Source organism: Camelina sativa, chromosome 14 (assembly GCF_030686135.1).
Source record: "Camelina sativa cultivar CO46 ecotype springtype chromosome 14, ASM3068613v1".
In the NCBI taxonomy this organism is placed as follows: Eukaryota; Viridiplantae; Streptophyta; class Magnoliopsida; order Brassicales; family Brassicaceae; genus Camelina; species Camelina sativa.
Genome location: NC_141893.1, coordinates 5,792,444 through 5,809,437, shown reverse-complemented (window position 1 = coordinate 5,809,437; position 16,994 = coordinate 5,792,444). Strand labels below are relative to the sequence as shown.

General features: G+C 35.0%; 2 protein-coding genes across 2 annotated transcripts; both read right to left on the bottom strand.

Moving 5' to 3' along the window:
* Positions 1 to 1,089: 1,089 nt before the first annotated feature.
* LOC104743289 (pentatricopeptide repeat-containing protein At5g56310-like) lies at positions 1,090 to 3,727 on the bottom strand. Its single transcript, XM_087483649.1, has 2 exons — positions 3,275 to 3,727; positions 1,090 to 3,050 (listed from the first exon to the last, which is right to left on the bottom strand). Exons 1-2 carry the CDS (start codon positions 3,411 to 3,413, stop codon positions 1,735 to 1,737), a joined length of 1,455 nt encoding a protein of 484 aa, XP_087339775.1. The 5' UTR covers positions 3,414 to 3,727; the 3' UTR covers positions 1,090 to 1,734.
* An 8,268-nt stretch (positions 3,728 to 11,995) lies between these two features.
* On the bottom strand, positions 11,996 to 13,684 carry LOC104739995 (zinc finger protein JAGGED-like). Its single transcript, XM_010460490.3, has 5 exons — positions 13,469 to 13,684; positions 13,252 to 13,358; positions 12,890 to 13,003; positions 12,699 to 12,786; positions 11,996 to 12,597 (listed from the first exon to the last, which is right to left on the bottom strand). Coding segments are annotated over exons 1-5 (651 nt in total). The 5' UTR covers positions 13,471 to 13,684; the 3' UTR covers positions 11,996 to 12,257.
* Between the last annotated feature and the right edge of the window lie 3,310 nt (positions 13,685 to 16,994).

Sequence of the window (16,994 nt, the reverse complement as noted above, 5' to 3'; positions counted from 1 at the left end):
TTTTCGTAATAAAAAAAATATATGTAAATAGTCTTATTTTTCATTGTACAAAACTGTTAAAAATAAGATTGAAAGCGCGTATACAAAACCATGTATCAAATCCTATATCTAAATTCATTCATAAATGTGAAAAAAAATCAATATTATTCAGTGAAAATTGAAAAAAGTATATATATGAGACTTTTTGTGGGAAAAAGGTATATATATATATATGAGACATATTAATTTTCTTTTTGTTAAGTGAACAACAAAAACGTAAATGCAGTCTTTTACTAAAATGAAATTACGCTGCATCATTGACCTTATTATATATGCATAGAACAAAGTAATCATGTTATACAACATTGGACTTTTCTAACAAATATGAACCAGTCATGTCTCTAATAAATACTGTATAGACGTATACATATTGTAGTCCATTGTGTATCATTGTAAACATGGACAATTTACCTACGAACACGGATTTTTTTTTTTTTCTAGCTATAAACGAACATGGAGTCTTATAAACATTGAGTGAGAACGTTATGTATTTGATGCTAAGGCTAGGATTGCATTGAGCGACAAGTTTGTGAAGTTTGGTGTCATGGTACGCTCGACAATGGGTGGGATTACAATTCTCGTGCTGTTGATCTTATCGTTCACATGTCAAAGGCCTATAAGTTGACACCAGAGATATGCATCGATAAAGTTGGTGAGTTGGGTCGTTTCTGAATTTTTAAAAAAAAAAAAAAAAAAAAAAAAAAAAAAAAAAAAAAAAGGAGAAACAAACTATACTTTCGAATTAATGTTCACAAAAGAGTTTCGTTTTTACCGAATTAAACTTATCAGTCATGTGAGTTTGTAGCTTCTTTTTTTTCATGCGTTCTCTTAACGTTTCTTGCAATTTCAACCAAAAAGGTTATTTACTAAAACCATTGTTTTTGGCTTTTTCGTTCAACACAAAGTCTCATTGGCAACTGCTATTAACCCGGCACATGTCATGTTTTAAGTACATTTGCACTCGAACTTCTAAATTATTAAAATGAAAGAAAATGAATTAATTTTGATTCAATCTCAGCTAAAAGTTGTTATCAACATGCAGAGAGATCCTTTAAGGCTCCTTCTCAACATAGTTCTCTCCAAAATAGATTTCTACAAAAGTGATAATACTTGTGAACGATTCCATGCAAAAGTAATTATCAATAGTCAGATAATTCTCGTGAATCATAATACCATTCATGATCTTTTTGACCTCCTAAGCTCAGATTACAAAAGGAATAAAAGTACAAAACCTCGTCTTACTCTCTTCTTCTTTTGCTCTCGTCTTACTAATTTGCTCTCTTCTTCTTTGCGGTAACTCAAGTACTCAAGCAAGCTTCTTCAGCTGAGCACATGGCTCTTTTATGATAAAAGTTTTATCATCTCCTCGTACCTTATGCAAAGAACACATCCTCAAGGCATTGCTCCTAAAAGGTCCCAAGTAGAAAAATCCGCTGCAAAACGACTCATACACATCCTCGAGAGTGCTTTTCTCCACTTCAATGTTGTAATAATAATTGGACTCAAAATAGCAAAGAGACACCAACACTGTCGTTCAAGTTCCTGTATAGGTACACAACCTTGCAAGGAGAATTCTTGAGACTCTCTTGCACTTTGCAGTATATGCAATGGCATGTGAGAGTATAGAATACCCCCGGAGATTATTATGAAAACTTGTTTAAAAACTCCAATCTTGACAAACGCGCTTCTATAAGATTACATACAATGCTCTTGAAGATCTTCTTCTTCATCAAGAAGAATACCGAAGCTCTTCAGCTCTCCCAAGATCATCTGTAGGTCCTTTGTTCGAGGATGCTTTTCTCCCGAAGAATAAAACTTCACTAAACCATCATCAGTCTCAATCCAGCTAACACCTGCTTCTTTCTTAAAACCGGTGTCTCTCATAGCAACTTTTAGCCTTGCAGCATCGTCAAATCTTCCTAGATCTCCATATATGTTTGAGAGCATCACAAAATTAGCCGGGTTTCTTGGTTCAAGCTTGATCAACTCTACAAGAGCAAGTTCGCCAATGTCCACCTTCTTATAAACCTTTGAAGCTCCAAGTAGAGTAGCCCATATAACAGCATCTGCTTTTACCGGCATTTTTTTTATAAACTCAACAGCTTGTGTTAAATAACCAGCACGAGATAGTAAATCCACTACACAACCGCAATGCTCAATCTGTGGCGTGATTGAGAAATCAGTAAACATGGAAAAAAAATAAGCCAAGCCATCTTCAACCAAACCCATGTGTTTACAGGCACATAGAACACCGACGAATGTTACCTTGTCAGGTCTAACTCCGCAGTTTTTCATCTCATGGAATAAATCCAAGGCCTCAGTTCCATGTCCATGTGCAGCTAAACCGTTGATCATGGTATTCCAACTTATCAAATCTCTTCTCTTTATGCCTTTAAATACTTCCATAGCTATCTCTATAGCTCCGCATTTTGCATACATATCAATCAAAGCATTCTTCACATTAACATCTACCTTGTCATACCCAAGACTCTCTCCATACCAATGTACCCATTTCCCGAAATCAAGAGCTCCTAACTTTGCACAAGCTGACAAGACTAACGTCAATGTCGCATCGTTAGGGACAACTCTCTCTTCATCTACCATTCTCTTAAAAGAATCCAACACTTCAGAAACCTGCCCATTTTGAGCCAAACCCTTGATCAAACCATTCCAAGAAAACACATTTCTCTCAGGCATTTCACCAAAAACCCTTTCACACGCTTCCATATCTCCAATATTTGCATAACCTTCTAAAACCGTGTTCCATGACATGACATCCCTACAAGGCATTCGATCAAAAAGACTCCTAGCGTCCATGATATTCCCCATTTCAATATAACCAGATACCATAGTGTTCCACAACACAATGTCTCTCTCAGGAGACAAATCAAAAAAGCGTCGAGCAGAGACTAAGTCCTTATTCAAAAGATACCCATTGATCATCGAAGTCCAAGTAACAACATTTTTCTCAACCATCTCACAGAACACCTTATTCGCCAATGCTACCACTCCTGCACACGAGTACATCTCAATCAACTTAGTTCCTAAATAAGCGTTTGACCTAAACCCTGTTTTAATCGAAAAGCACTGTAACTCCTCTCCCTGTCTAAGATCCTTAACCATCACGCAAGCTTTCAAAACCACAGGGAGAGTAAAGCAATTGGGCATCACATCGAAGCTTCTCATTCTCTTGTACAACAACAAAACTTCGTTGCACAAATCTCTCTGCGCGTACCCATTAAACAAAGCGTTCCAAACAGAAACATTTGGTTGAGAGATTCCGTCGAACACTTGGCGTGCGTAATCAATCCTCGTGATTCGGCAACTAGCGGCGACGATTCTGGGACCGACGTAATCGTTATGCTGTAAACCATGAGTTACAGTTTGTAACTGAACCTGAAGAAGCTGTTTCTGGGTTTTACATGACTCCAAGAAAGAGATGAGCTTCTCTTCCAAAAGCCTCTTTGGTGATTTAGAAGCTGACACAACAGCAACCCTCGCAATTTTTTTTGATATTTTAGGACCCAAACGTTACAGATCTATCACTAGAAAAAATAATAAAGTACGAGTCTTTTCTTGAGAACTGTTTAGGACCCAAACGTTACAGATCTATCAATGGAACTGTTTCGATTTAGCACCTTGATGAGTTCATCATCAGATTTCCCAAAGTAGTGGACTTTGGAGACAGAAGTCAAAACCTTCTCAAAGACTTAGAAGGTTTAGACAAATACAAAACCATACAGTTTTATTTTGGGAAAAATGTTGTTTAAACCATGAACTTTCAAATTGTGGTCATTTAAACCATGAACTTTGTTGTATGCCATTTAAAACATTAATTTTCGTTGATTAGTTTTTTTAAACATTAAGTTTTGTTGACCAAGCCAAAAAAGACATGACGTTAAATCCGATAATCGAGTAACTAACAAACGTTATTTTGTCGTTAATACTCTCCGTTAGTGACAAAACGACGTCGTTTTGATGAAAATTTTAGTTCGAGAAAAATATCATTTAAACCATGATCTTTTAAATTGAGGCCATTTAAACAATGAACTTTCAAATATAGGTCATTTAAACCATGGACTTTGTTGTAGGCCATTTAAAACATCAACTTTCATTAACTGAGATTTTTTAGACATCAAGTCAAACTATTAAGTTTGCTAACATGTCTTACTTCAGTCGATCACGATGGTCAATACAAGGATCAAGATCACAAGCACAAAAAACATCGTAAAGGTCACAAGCAAAAGCACAACAAAGATGCGGTAAAATAACGCATCAAAAACCTAGAATCTTAAATAAAGTGATTAATTCTACAAAACTAAAATAAGATGATCAATCTTTCAAACTCCAGTGTGACATCCTAATACCTAGAAAAAAACTCAATACACAAACAAAAAGACACAAATGACATGACAAAACGACCAAAACTGAGTATTAAACGAAAGACAAAATACGCTAAAAGCACCATATATCACTTGTTTAGTTAGCATAATTAATGTCATATCAAGTTTAGCTTAGTCAACGAAATCTAATGTATAAAAAGACTCATTCATTGAAAGTTAATGTTTAAAAAGACCTAAAACAAAGTTCATGGTTTAAATGACCTAAATTTGAAAGTTTATGGTTTAAATGGTTTCAATTTAAAAGTTCATGGTTTAAATGGCATTTTTCTCGAACTAAAATTTTCATCAAAATGACGTCGTTTTGTCACTAACGGAGAGTGTTAATGGAAGAATAACGTCTTTTTTGGCTTAGTTAACAAAACTTAATGTTTAAAAGAGCTAGTTAACGAAAGTTGATGTTTTAAATGGCCTACAACAAAGTTCATGATTTAAATGGCGACAATATGAAAGTTCATGGTTTAAATGACATTTTTTCCGTTTTATTTTGGTCAGAGAGATTATAACTAATAAATTTTTATTTTTGTTTTTATTTGATAAAGCAAGAATAGCTAATAAATACTACGCAGCCAAAAAAATTTTAGGGAAAGTAATAATGATTTTTTTTTTAAAACAAATTTTTATTAATGGGCCAACCCAATGGGCTTAGGCCTGAGATTACAATTTTACAACAGTTACAAAAACGAAAATTTTCCCGGTGAACAGAAACAGAGAAACAAAGTTGGTTCCGGGCGGTTAAAACGGAGGCAGAGGATCAGACCTACTAGCTCTGACGAAAACAAGCCCCACAGCTTTGTGACTTCGACGCCGGATCCGGTTCTTTGACCGGAGTTTTCGAATCCTGTCTCACAACCCTCACCAGCGACGATTCAAACCCACCACATGGCTTTCGGAATAGGTCAACCCTCCGACTCTCCGCCACCCAATGAACATCGACTCTGCGACCTAGCAAATCGACATACTCGGACCCAAGCCTTTGGACTCCGAATTTATGCAACCAAAAATCTTTCCCGAGGCAAAAACGTACTTCAGATCCGGTCTGATGGAAACAAAACATGGAGGCAAGAGAGAGGAGGTGGCTCAAACCATCCTCTCAATACCTGGATCCCATGCAAGCCATCTAAGATCCTAAAAGGATCTACTGTTAACCACCAAAACACTCACCGGAAAACCCACCTATCCGCATGCGCCTTCCGCCGCTGCCGCAGCCACTGAACCTGACGACTGAACCGTGAAAGACTTCTCTGCATCTCCTACGGCGTCTTCAAACCAGGAAGAACCAGATCCGAAGTCTTTCGACCGCCCGGATATGGCCAAAGCAGCAACGCATGCCGGAAAAACCACACCACTCCGGTGGCGGAGAAGAAAGCTTGCCTCCCTCCTGTTGCATCTTGTACCCCAGTCCTTCCTTGACGCGCAGCCCAACCTTACCTGACAATCGACAACAAACCAACCGCAAAGCACCGCCTCTGATGGAGTGAGAGAAAACAGATCTGATGTCGGAGCATCGAACCACCACCGAAGAACTCTAAGAAACAACCTCCAGCCCCTCACTTCTCCACCAAGCCAGCGAACCCACCAAAGAGACACATCGACACACGAGGTCGCGAAAACCCTGAACGTAACCGCTAGATCGAACCGCTAAAAAACGATGCCGTCCTCAAGCTTCGTCATTGAGTCTTCACCAGCGACCACCACCATACGAGACTTGATGAAACCATGGACGGTTCAACCAAACCAGAAGGACCTGAGGAGCAGCTTGAACCTGAGGAAGCATCGGAGGACTAGCTTGAACCAGAAGAAGCACCGGAAGAACAGCTTGTACCAGCGGAAGCAGCAGAAGAAGCACTAATCGTCCCGGCGGATCCTATAACAAGGTCACGGTCCAAGAGGTTCAACCAAGACATTAGTGGACTACTCAAGGAGCTGGACAAGAAGCTAGAAGACGTGGCTCAAACCACTTTCACCATGCTCACAGCTCAAGGTGATCCGTAAAGGGTAAAGTGTTGCTTTGGTGCTCTTTTTCCCTTGGTCAAGTTTTGTCCCATTGGGTTTTCTTGACAAGGTTTTTAATGAGGCCTAAGTAACATTTTTAACCCCCTTTGCCAGCCCAAGTCGTGGTCCAAAGCCCATTACAAAGCTTTGGCCCATTTTCTATCTCTTTCTCATTCAAATTTTGCATTTATTGTTTGTCATTTCCTAGACATCTTGCATGAGCTTGAACTTGAACTTGCAAGGTTGTCTAGGGTTTTCTCTTCTCTATCTTGTCCCCCTCCTTCTCCTATTTAAAGACCATGTATCTCTTCTTTGTAAACCATCAAACATTTTAATCAAAAACTTCTTTCTACTTGTTTGATCTGAGGAGTGTGTAATATCTTCTCAACTTGTTTTCTTCTTAGTGTGTCATATCTAAATTGGATTCGAGCTTGAAGTCTAAGAGATTTCCATCTCTCTTGGAAGTTCATTTCAATCCCCTTTTCATCCGCTGCATCATTTCACCATTCCATCTCCTTCAATCCGCTGCATAAACCACCCCTTCACCTTCCATTTGATCAATCTATTGTATCTTCGATCCATTGATCATCATCAATCCATCCAATCATCTTCAAGACCTTGCAAGTGTGTTCTTGGGAGCAGATTCCTTGCCAGGAGTCTATCATGTGGTATCAGAGCAACCACTCTGCAACCAGGTTTTGAATTCCAATCGTCACTTTTTGTATTTTTCAGATCTGTCGCTTCGTCTTACAAGAGTTTTATAAAATGTTTTACTCGTTCAAAAATTACAAACTCAACTGTTTTGGAACCAGGAACGAGTCTAGTATTTTTGAAAATTAATTTGAGAATTTTTGGACTCGTTTTCATAATTTTCCCAGATCTGTTTTCATTTATGCGTTTTTGAAACTATTTACTGGTGGATCTTTGTTTTCTTTGCAGATACGATGGTGACGTCGGAAGAGAAAGAGTCATCTACATCCAGTCTTGAAAGGAGGATTCTTCAGACTGTCACGACCATGCTTGATGCAAGATTTGGCGCTCTACACTTGAATCAAACCAACCCGGAAGCAAATCAGCGTCAAAGGCAACACCAGGATCTTAAACCCAAGCCACCAGATGACACATCTAGATCAACCTGGAGCAGCTTACAGAAAACCTCTCATACTCCCAAATCTAAATCTGTGATTCATTCTAAAATCTCTTTAGCTCATAAACTCTATAAATTTGCAGGAAAAGGAGATTACCTTGAATGGGAGAAACACATGGAGATTTGGTTCTACTACAAGGATATCCCAGGAAATGAGAAATTAGCTTTTGCACTTACCCAACTCACAGGAGACGCTTACAAATGGTGGTTGCAAGAAGTTGATGACCGTTGGTATTACAAGGAGCCAAAGATCACAATGTGGAGAGATCTTAAGAAGCTTCTAAGGAACAAGTATGCTCCACAAGCGCTACACCGTGCTGCCCAAGCCAATGTCACAATCCAAGCAGTTCCTGAAAAGAAATCCGTCAAAGTACCAGACCAAAAGAAAAACCCAACATCTGTGGAGGCTAAGGCGCAATCAGATCTTCTTAAGGCATTAACCGAGTACATTAAATTTGAAAAAATGGATACTAAGTCAACATCTCAACCAAAGAAGGTCCCTGAACAGATTATCGTTCAAGAGCAAAGTCTAGAGTCATCGCTTGAATCATGTAGTGAACCTAAGCAATGTAAGTCTTCTACACTTTCAAAATCCAAGGAAATAACTGTTCAAAGTTTAGAAAATTCCAATTCTTGTATGATGCACTTGTCTTTGCCCAAAAGTGTTGAGAAAGGTACATATTCTAATGGAGGACAATGGGAGCAAGCAGATCAAGAAAAGGAGAATAATGAATTTGAAAGAAAGGATCAGCCCAGAACCAAGGAGAAACAGCTTGGAGAAGAAGCCAAGGAGAGACAGTTCATTTCTGAGGATGATGTTGTTATACCAACTGGACCTATGACTCTATCTCAAGCTAAGTGTGATCTTTCTTTTATCCAATCTGATTTTGTGCTTGAAAAACTAATCCATTTTGAACCGGAGCAACCGAGTAGTATAATTTCATTTTTACAGGTTCAAGAAGAAGAGTCACTAGAAACAAAACAAATGAGTTTTCCATTGATTAGTGATTTGGAGCAGATCAGCATTGTGCCAAACCCAGTTCCTATACCATATCTTTGTGACTACCCAAGAAAGTACTGTAAGGAAATTGATTTGGTTAGGACAAAACTTAATTTTTTTGTTTTGATTTCTGCTCAAGATGAAAAACGTTTTGGTTTACAAAATGTGAAAGAATTTTGTGTTTCAAAATCTATTTTTGACAAAATGATTCCAAGTTTTGAAACATCTGCTTTTAAAGAGTTCTTTAAGCCAAAAGGTTTATTATTTGAAAAGTTTCTTGAATTTAACTCTTCTTTGAGAGTTTCTTTGAGTAGCATTGTGATTGAGCCGTTTGGAACTAAAACTGAGCATGTAATGGTTAAACCTTTTTCTAAAACGAGATATTTCCTTGAAAAAGAGTTGTGTGAGTTTAAACTGTTCATTGAGCTGGACAAGAAGCTAGAAGACGTGGCTCAAACCACTTTCACCATGCTCACAGCTCAAGGTGCTCGGTAAAGGGTAAAGTGTTGCTTTGGTGCTCTTTTTCCCTTGGTCAAGTTTTGTTCCATTGGGTTTTCTTGACAAGGTTTTTAATGAGGCCTAAGTAACATTTTTAACCCCCTTTGCCAGCCCAAGTCGTGGTCCAAAGCCCATTACAAAGCTTTGGCCCATTTTCTATCTCTTTCTCATTCAAATTTTGCATTTATTGTTTTGTCATTTCCTAGACATCTTGCATGAGCTTGAACTTGAACTTGCAAGGTTGTCTAGGGTTTTCTCTTCTCTATCTCGTCCCCCTCCTTCTCCTATTTAAAGACCATGTATCTCTTCTTTGTAAACCATCAAACATTTTAATCAAAAACTTCTTTCTACTTGTTTGATCTGAGGAGTGTGTAATATCTTCTCAACTTGTTTTCTTCTTAGTGTGTCATATCTAAGTTGGATTCGAGCCTGAAGTCTAAGAGATTTCCATCTCTCTTGGAAGTTCATTTCAATCCCCTTTTCATCCGCTGCATCATTTCACCATTCCATCTCCTTCAATCCGCTGCATAAACCACCCCTTCACCTTCCATTTGATCAATCTACTGTATCTTCGATCCATTGATCATCATCAATCCATCCGATCATCTTCAAGACCTTGCAAGTGTGTTCTTGGGAGCAGATTCCTTGCCAGGAGTCTATCAAGACTCCACTTCACGCGCTGAGTAGCTCACCGGAAACCACCATCTAGAGACACCCATCTGAGGTCGAAGACGGCTCTACAGAGGCGATACCGACGCCGGAAGGGACAAAAGAACCAGATAAGAAGAAAGAAGAGTCTTCTCCGGCGCCGGAAGGGCAAGCTGGAGAAGCAACTGTCTCAGATCTAAGATTGGATTAGAAAGAAGGGAGAGAAAAGTTATTTTAGAGAAAAGTTCTCCGCTAACGTAAAATTTTCACCATAAGTAACAATGAAATTGCATTGCATTACTTTAAAACATACCTAAAATAAACAACCCTATACGTTATCTATAAACAAGGTAAAAAGTAAGTAAAATGCTTATAGAAGTGTGTAAAAAAAAGAGAGATGGGCGGTGTCAATGTTTATAGGAACAGCAGATGCAGCCCTATTAATTCCTATGATATAGCAATCGGTAATTGAACCCTTTATTTTGCATAAATAGATAAAGTTTTGCTTTCCTTTTGAAACACATCTGATTTTGTTTTGCCTTAACTTACCCGTTTCCCTCTTAATTATAAAAGTCTCATGTTTTTTTTTGTTTTCCTAGACGCACACCTATCATGTAAATGTTTCATATATATGCCAGTAGGCATTTATATTTTGGTTAATATGTGTACCACACATGATATGTAGTGCACAACCTTGCTAGATCTACAGCCATTTGCACAATTTTTATACATATACATACATATACATTCATCTATGATCTAGAAATTAAACGCGTATATGTGCTTTAAAAAAGTTATGTAATTACATGGTACAATCACTTTTATATTTGTGGTTCCCAATCGTACGTATAAATTAATCTTAACAAACGCATGTTTTTGTTTAAATCGTAATTCATTTTTTCATATTTTATGAAAGAAATTTTAAAATCGTCTGAGGATATATCATAGGTTTCGAGATTAATATAGAATTCGAGAAGAAATCTATTTACATGGATGATTCGGTATTAGAAGGAAATTTCACATTTATATGCATGTAAATATTTCTAAAAAGGAGATATCATATAATAATACGTTCGCAGTATATATATGTGAATACACTTATATAGGAGTAGGGTAGAGTTGAAATTGAGGAGCAAAGCTATGAAATGGTAAAAGCTGATTTAGGGGAATAGGGTTCGTAATCGACAGACTGAAACAAAAGAAACTTAACTGCATCAATGAGTCCTACCACAGTTGTGTCTATGTCTCAGACCAACTTATTTTCTATAACAAGCCTAACTTATTCACATACACATCTATATTGATCCACTCAATCTCTCTCCTTTCGCTTTCTGATAATATGTTTATTCTAAAATATACATATACATATATATATATATATATATATATATATATAAATGCCTCTTGGGAAGACTGTAAATACAAATGTAGGGTTTTAGCCTTCTATCACATAGTGACAAAACCATGATATATTTCTTCTTTTCATGTATAGCTCTTTTTTCTCCTTTTATCACACAAACATGCTTGAGCTTGCTCTCATGTTTTCTCTCTCTGTCTCTTATTGATCACTACTTTTGACTGATTTTAACAAGGTACAAAATTTTACTTTTTTACTTTTTTTTTTTTTTGTGTAAAAGTTTTTTAGTTTAAGTTCTGGATTGTCTCAGATTTGCAATGTAATTAACACGAACTGTAGTCCATAGACTAATCGTATATATATTATAATTTTTGGAATTTTTTTCTGTCAAGGCGTAACTGAAATATAAGAAACTTTTCCCAAAGGTAGCAGATGAAATAAGAGATATATAATTAATTAAGACTATCGGAGCTGAGGTTTTCACCGAGTCTATTTGGTCATTGCGGCGTTGCAAATGTTAGGGTTATTCTAAATTCTATTTAGAGATGCAGTATTCCAATAACGTAATTAATAAAAAATTAGCAAAAGAAATAAAAAAAATGATTTAATTCAAATTGTTTTCACATGACGTATACGTATAATCTAACGATAAATTGGCTATTAGACGACAAATAATTCAACAAAAAGATAATAGAAAAAATGGTTTTAAACAGAGGACGAGTTAGTTACAATTCAACTAGCTAGTCGAGGTCCAGATCTAACTTATTTCATCCCCCTCTCTCTAGTCACTCCTGTTTTTTTCTCCTCCGGTGGAAATAAAAAAGATATCAAATACATACAATATAGAACGATAAAAAACCATATGTAGTGTGGTCTCACAAAACAGCTCCAAGACAAAATTAGATGCCAAGGAAAAAACAAGATTAAAATAGATAAAAGCTGTTCCTTCATACAAATACAATCTTCTTACATAACCCCAAACAACACTCCCTCTCCAATTTGCATTACACTCTTTTGTCGTTTTCAATTACTTTGTCATGTCCCTTTCAATATTCCCACAAAAAACTACAGATAAAATTTAAACACATGATGGAGATAAGTTTTAACATTTAACTAAAATCCAAATTTTAAAAGAAAAAAGAAAAGAAATACATTTGTTTTCAATTAATTTTATCATAGACCATGATGTGGAGGTAGAGGTAGATGAAGTTGAGGAGCAACTCTATAACCGTTAGCCAGTGGTGCACTGATGAAGGTGTAACTCGAGTCAGGTAGTGCACGACCACTGCAAACGGTATGAGTTAGGGTTTGCTGACGGTTGTTGCCTATGTAGTAATCTTTAGTCCTATGTTGAGAAAACAGTGACGACGGCGGAGGATAAAGACATGGTGGCTGCAACTGCTGAGACGGGAGGGTGGAAGAAGAGGAAGAGAGGGAGAAATGTCTTGGTGGATACACCATTGGTCTGAATGGTGTTATTACGTCTCCTATATGCGCATCTCCTTGATGATAACTATATAGAATAAATAAAACTGTAAGTTCTAAAGGATATATCTAGTGAGATCATTTGTAAATAAAATAAAACTTGTTCAAGAAAATAGACACTTAAAGTACCTGAACGATGGAGGTCCTTGATGAGGAGGAAAGCTATCGCTGCGAAGAACAAGTTCACGAGCTTTGTTTAGTGACTCCATCTCTCTTTCTAATTCACCAAACACAAATCAATAAAATGCAAGATTTTATGCGTAGATATATATGCAAACACATTCGTATATATAGTCATCATTTAGAGAATGGGATCTTGCCTTGACGGTGGCGGTTCATATGGCCACCGAGAGCTTGAGATTTGAAGAACTTGAGTGAACAAAATCTACATTCATACTCTTTCCCGTCTTTGGTTTGCTTCTCCTTAAAACCTCCTACTCAATAATAAATTATTTATTCGCTTCAATAAATTTTTATTGATTATATATAGTAGCCATGTGTACTTCTAATGATTAGTTAAAAACACTTTTAGTTTCCAAACCTTAATTAGTTATTATTGTTTGGACTCTAGTATGCTTTTTTAAGAAAACAATCACCCAAACAAGGCTAAAGGTGAAGAGATTATTTTAATTATTTACAATATTTTTATTCAATAAATGGCATAATTTAGAGTAGTGTCTACCAGATGAGGAAGAGGAAGAGGAGCCTTCTTCAAAGAATGGGAAATTTTCTCTAGAAGGATCATCAGGTAAGTTATTGAGATCTAAAGTGTTATTATCTTCAGCTCTCCTGCAATTGTTCAAATTTAAATTTAAGAATATCTAATTAGTTGGTGAGAAAATAAGAGAGATAGAGAGATAGAGATAGAGTGGAGAAAGGAGAGGAGAGAGAGAACTTACATGGTTACCAAGAAGACAGGAGAGAAGAAACTAACTAACTAAGGATAAAGACCTGAGAGTGAAGATGGAGAGAAAGAGAGCTTTGTCAATTCTTTCTTTTTTTCTCTCTTTAGAAGAAAATTGAGCATGGAACTCAAATTAAGTGGAGGCCTTTGTGACTTTTATGCAAGAGGACTATAGCTTGAGGGGACATTATGGGTCAAGGTATCCCTTGGCACGTATGTATATGTATATATATATATATGCATACTAATTTATATATATAACAAGTCCAATAACAAAATGAAGTGATTGTTAGCAATTTTGCGTGATATTATATCCTATTGGTTTTTCATTTGTACTTTTATTTACTATCCATTTTTATTTACTATCAAAATAAATTTGTTGTTTTGTCTACCAAAGGCATTTTCTGTAACAAAAGAAAGAAAAAAAAAATCTACACAAATAACTTAGGGATCTCAATAACTTAACATCTATAATTCTATACATATATACCAATGCAAAATTATATTTATAGACTTATAGTATATTAATTGTCACTCCTTTAAATGCTGAGAAGAAAGTTAATTAGAGAAGCCCTCAAAAATTTAGAGATGAGGTTGAGGTAGTAGTAGTCATATTATACTCATTATGATGTCTGAGCTAAAGGTAGTTGTTACATTGGTCCCCTCAGATATATATTAAAACTTCAATAAATTTACAAAACGTAAAAGTTAACAATCACAAAAATTAACCTGCTTTCGGAAATATGTCGTGGAACATGCAACTTTTTAAACCCGGTCTTTTTTTAATTCTTGGTATTTAGAAACTCGGATCTGTAACATGCAACTATACTTTTTTGGGTTCCCAAAGTAGTAAACAATCTTTGTCCAGTTATAGTGTTATTAATTACGAACTCAGAACTGTAATTCTGAAACAACACATTCTAATAGGTTAAACTAACTATATGTACTTGTAAAACTGTGTATATGTGTGTGTATATATATATATATATATATATATATTAGTATAAGTTGTAGAATACTATATTTTTATAAAATTTTCTATTTTATAAGAAACTTAAGGACGGTTACTGTACAATGTTTGAGATCAAAATTTGTCTTACGAATATCAAATCATAAAACCTTTTCTTTGGATTCAGCTGAAGGTTGAAAGGTATCACTAATGGTGATGGATGAGTTGTAAACTTGACTTGATTACTCTTTAAACAAGAACCAACATGTTGACGACGATGTACATTTAATGTACATTTAATTTGCCGACGACGATGCATCAACGCTTCTTCTAAAGATTTGGATCGGAACAATTGTTCTTGTTTTTTGTTTGTCTCCAAATTATTGAATCTTTGTATAAATATAAATTATATAATGTTTTACAAAGCCCATTGGCCCATGGCTAAGTAGGCCCAAAGTTAATATCTAGATCTTGCAGAACCACAAATGAACCAGAATATGACTCAACTTGAACAAGGGGTTAAACCAAGAACAAACATCAGAATGGTTTACTAGACACCTCAAGAGGCCTTGGCTTACACAAACCTAACTTTAAGGGTCCAAGACTCGAGTTACGGTTTCATATACAGGCTTCTTCTTCTGAATAACAACATAATAACACCAAAAATCTGCAGGAAGGCTCAACAAAACAAAAGCACAAATCAAGAAGCCACAAGACTAAATTGAAGGAACCATCAATAACACTTACCAAAAAGGAAAATAAGTTACATATATATTAGATGGAAGGGAAAATTGAAAGTGGGAGCTGAAACATGGCATGATAAAAAGCATGAAAGGGCAAGGACAATTTCATCAACAAGTTCAAACAAGCTACTAACTTTTCTAACGGGTATTTATTATAGAAAAGAGTCAATACTATCAAAAGAATCATGATCAGGTAAGTAACATCAATACTAGGTAGCACAACTCTTGTCAATGATATTTTGCACGCTGTCATATTTATAAACCTTAAAAAATAGTTTTTCTTTAATTTCATTATTTCACGTTCTTTCTCCTCCGAACTTTTAAACCATCTCCAATATCATAAAATGGATCAAATTTTAACAATATTAATATTTTAATATAATTGATTTATTTAGAAATGTGAACCACTGAAAAATAAACATCGATGAGGGTTTGAGTGTGTCTTAATGTGTTTGTGTAGAGACACTATCACATTCTCTGTCCTATTTTTCTTAATTTTTTTTTTAAATTAGAAGACACCCACTAAATATTACTGATGGAGATACCATTATAACTCTAATTTAGTTATTGTCGATTACCGTAATTTTGTTATTTTATACTGCCGTCATTTTCATAAACTTAATTAATGTTGTCCTTGTTATTTCTGTAAATACACATCGCCATTGTATTATAAGCCTACAAAATTTAAATTGTTTTTAATTGTTTTATTTTGAACCTATACATTATTTGTATAAACCTAAAAATGGTCATTTTGCACCTCAAAAATATATATTAACCAAAACTATTTCATTTTATTTCAAAATATATCATTGCTATTTATTTTTATTTTTTTTTTCATTTAGTGCCACCATTATTTTTAAAATTAACAAAAACTTTGTCATTGTTACTTATAAGTTTTTTATTTCGCACCTTCGCAATTTTGTAAATCTAATTTTTCATACATTGTTTCCCTGCTTTTTATTTCCATAATTTTTTGGTAGAACCAACGTTTTTTTGTTAACCTTATAAATAATGCTATCATTTATTTCCATAAACTTTTATTATGCACCGCCGCCGATTTTATAAATCTAACAAATATTCTCATTTTTATTTCCATAAAATTATAATTATGCACCACCACCATTTTTATAAATCCAAAAGTGTTCTCATTTTTATTTCCATAATTTTTCATTATGCACCGCCGTCATTTTATATTTTAAATATTTTATATTAATATTTCTGTAATTTTGTCATTTCACAACGCCGTCATTTTATTAAATCTAATAATTTGTCGTTATTCGTTCTCTAAATTTTTTATTATGTATCGCCGTCATTTCTATATACCAAACAAATCTTACCATAATTAGTTTCCATAATTTTTTTTATCATGCATCACCATCATTTTATAAATCTAAAACGTCTTATTTTGATATTTACGTAATTTTTAATATTTTGTGCCGCTATTGTTTGATAAACCTTATAGTGTTTTCATTTTACGCCGCCATTTTGATATGTATAACATTTTTATTTCACCTTTGTCATTTCCATAAACCTATATCTTTTTTCATTGTTATTTCTTTGATTTTTCATTTGCATTGCCATCATTTTAAAAACCTAAAAAAAACTTTCTTATTTACATAACTCTATCATCTCACATCATCATCATTTTGTCAACATAATAAACCTAAAAACTATATAGTTTCTTGATTTTTAAAGATGTGTTAGAGAACTTGGTAGCCCTAATAAATACATAGAACTTAATTAATGTATAGTTTTAAAAGTAAATGTAATATGTTAGTTACTTCATAATACTTTACTAAAAATATGATTAATGATAACTAAAAGAACAT

Excerpts from the sequence above, each read along its gene's own strand:
- LOC104743289 (XM_087483649.1), bottom strand. The coding sequence starts at position 3,413 with ATGGTTTACAGCATAACGATTACGTCGGTCCCAGAATCGTCGCCGCTA. Across the intron at positions 3,051-3,274 it reads TGGAACGCTTTGTTTAATGG|GAGTGGTAGCATTGGCGAAT; the intron begins GTACGCGCAGAG and ends ACTCGTGTGCAG.
- LOC104739995 (XM_010460490.3), bottom strand. Across the intron at positions 13,004-13,251 it reads CTCTTCCTCTTCCTCATCTG|GAGGTTTTAAGGAGAAGCAA; the intron begins GTAGACACTACT and ends ATTATTGAGTAG. Across the intron at positions 12,598-12,698 it reads CAAGGACCTCCATCGTTCAG|TTATCATCAAGGAGATGCGC; the intron begins GTACTTTAAGTG and ends TATTCTATATAG.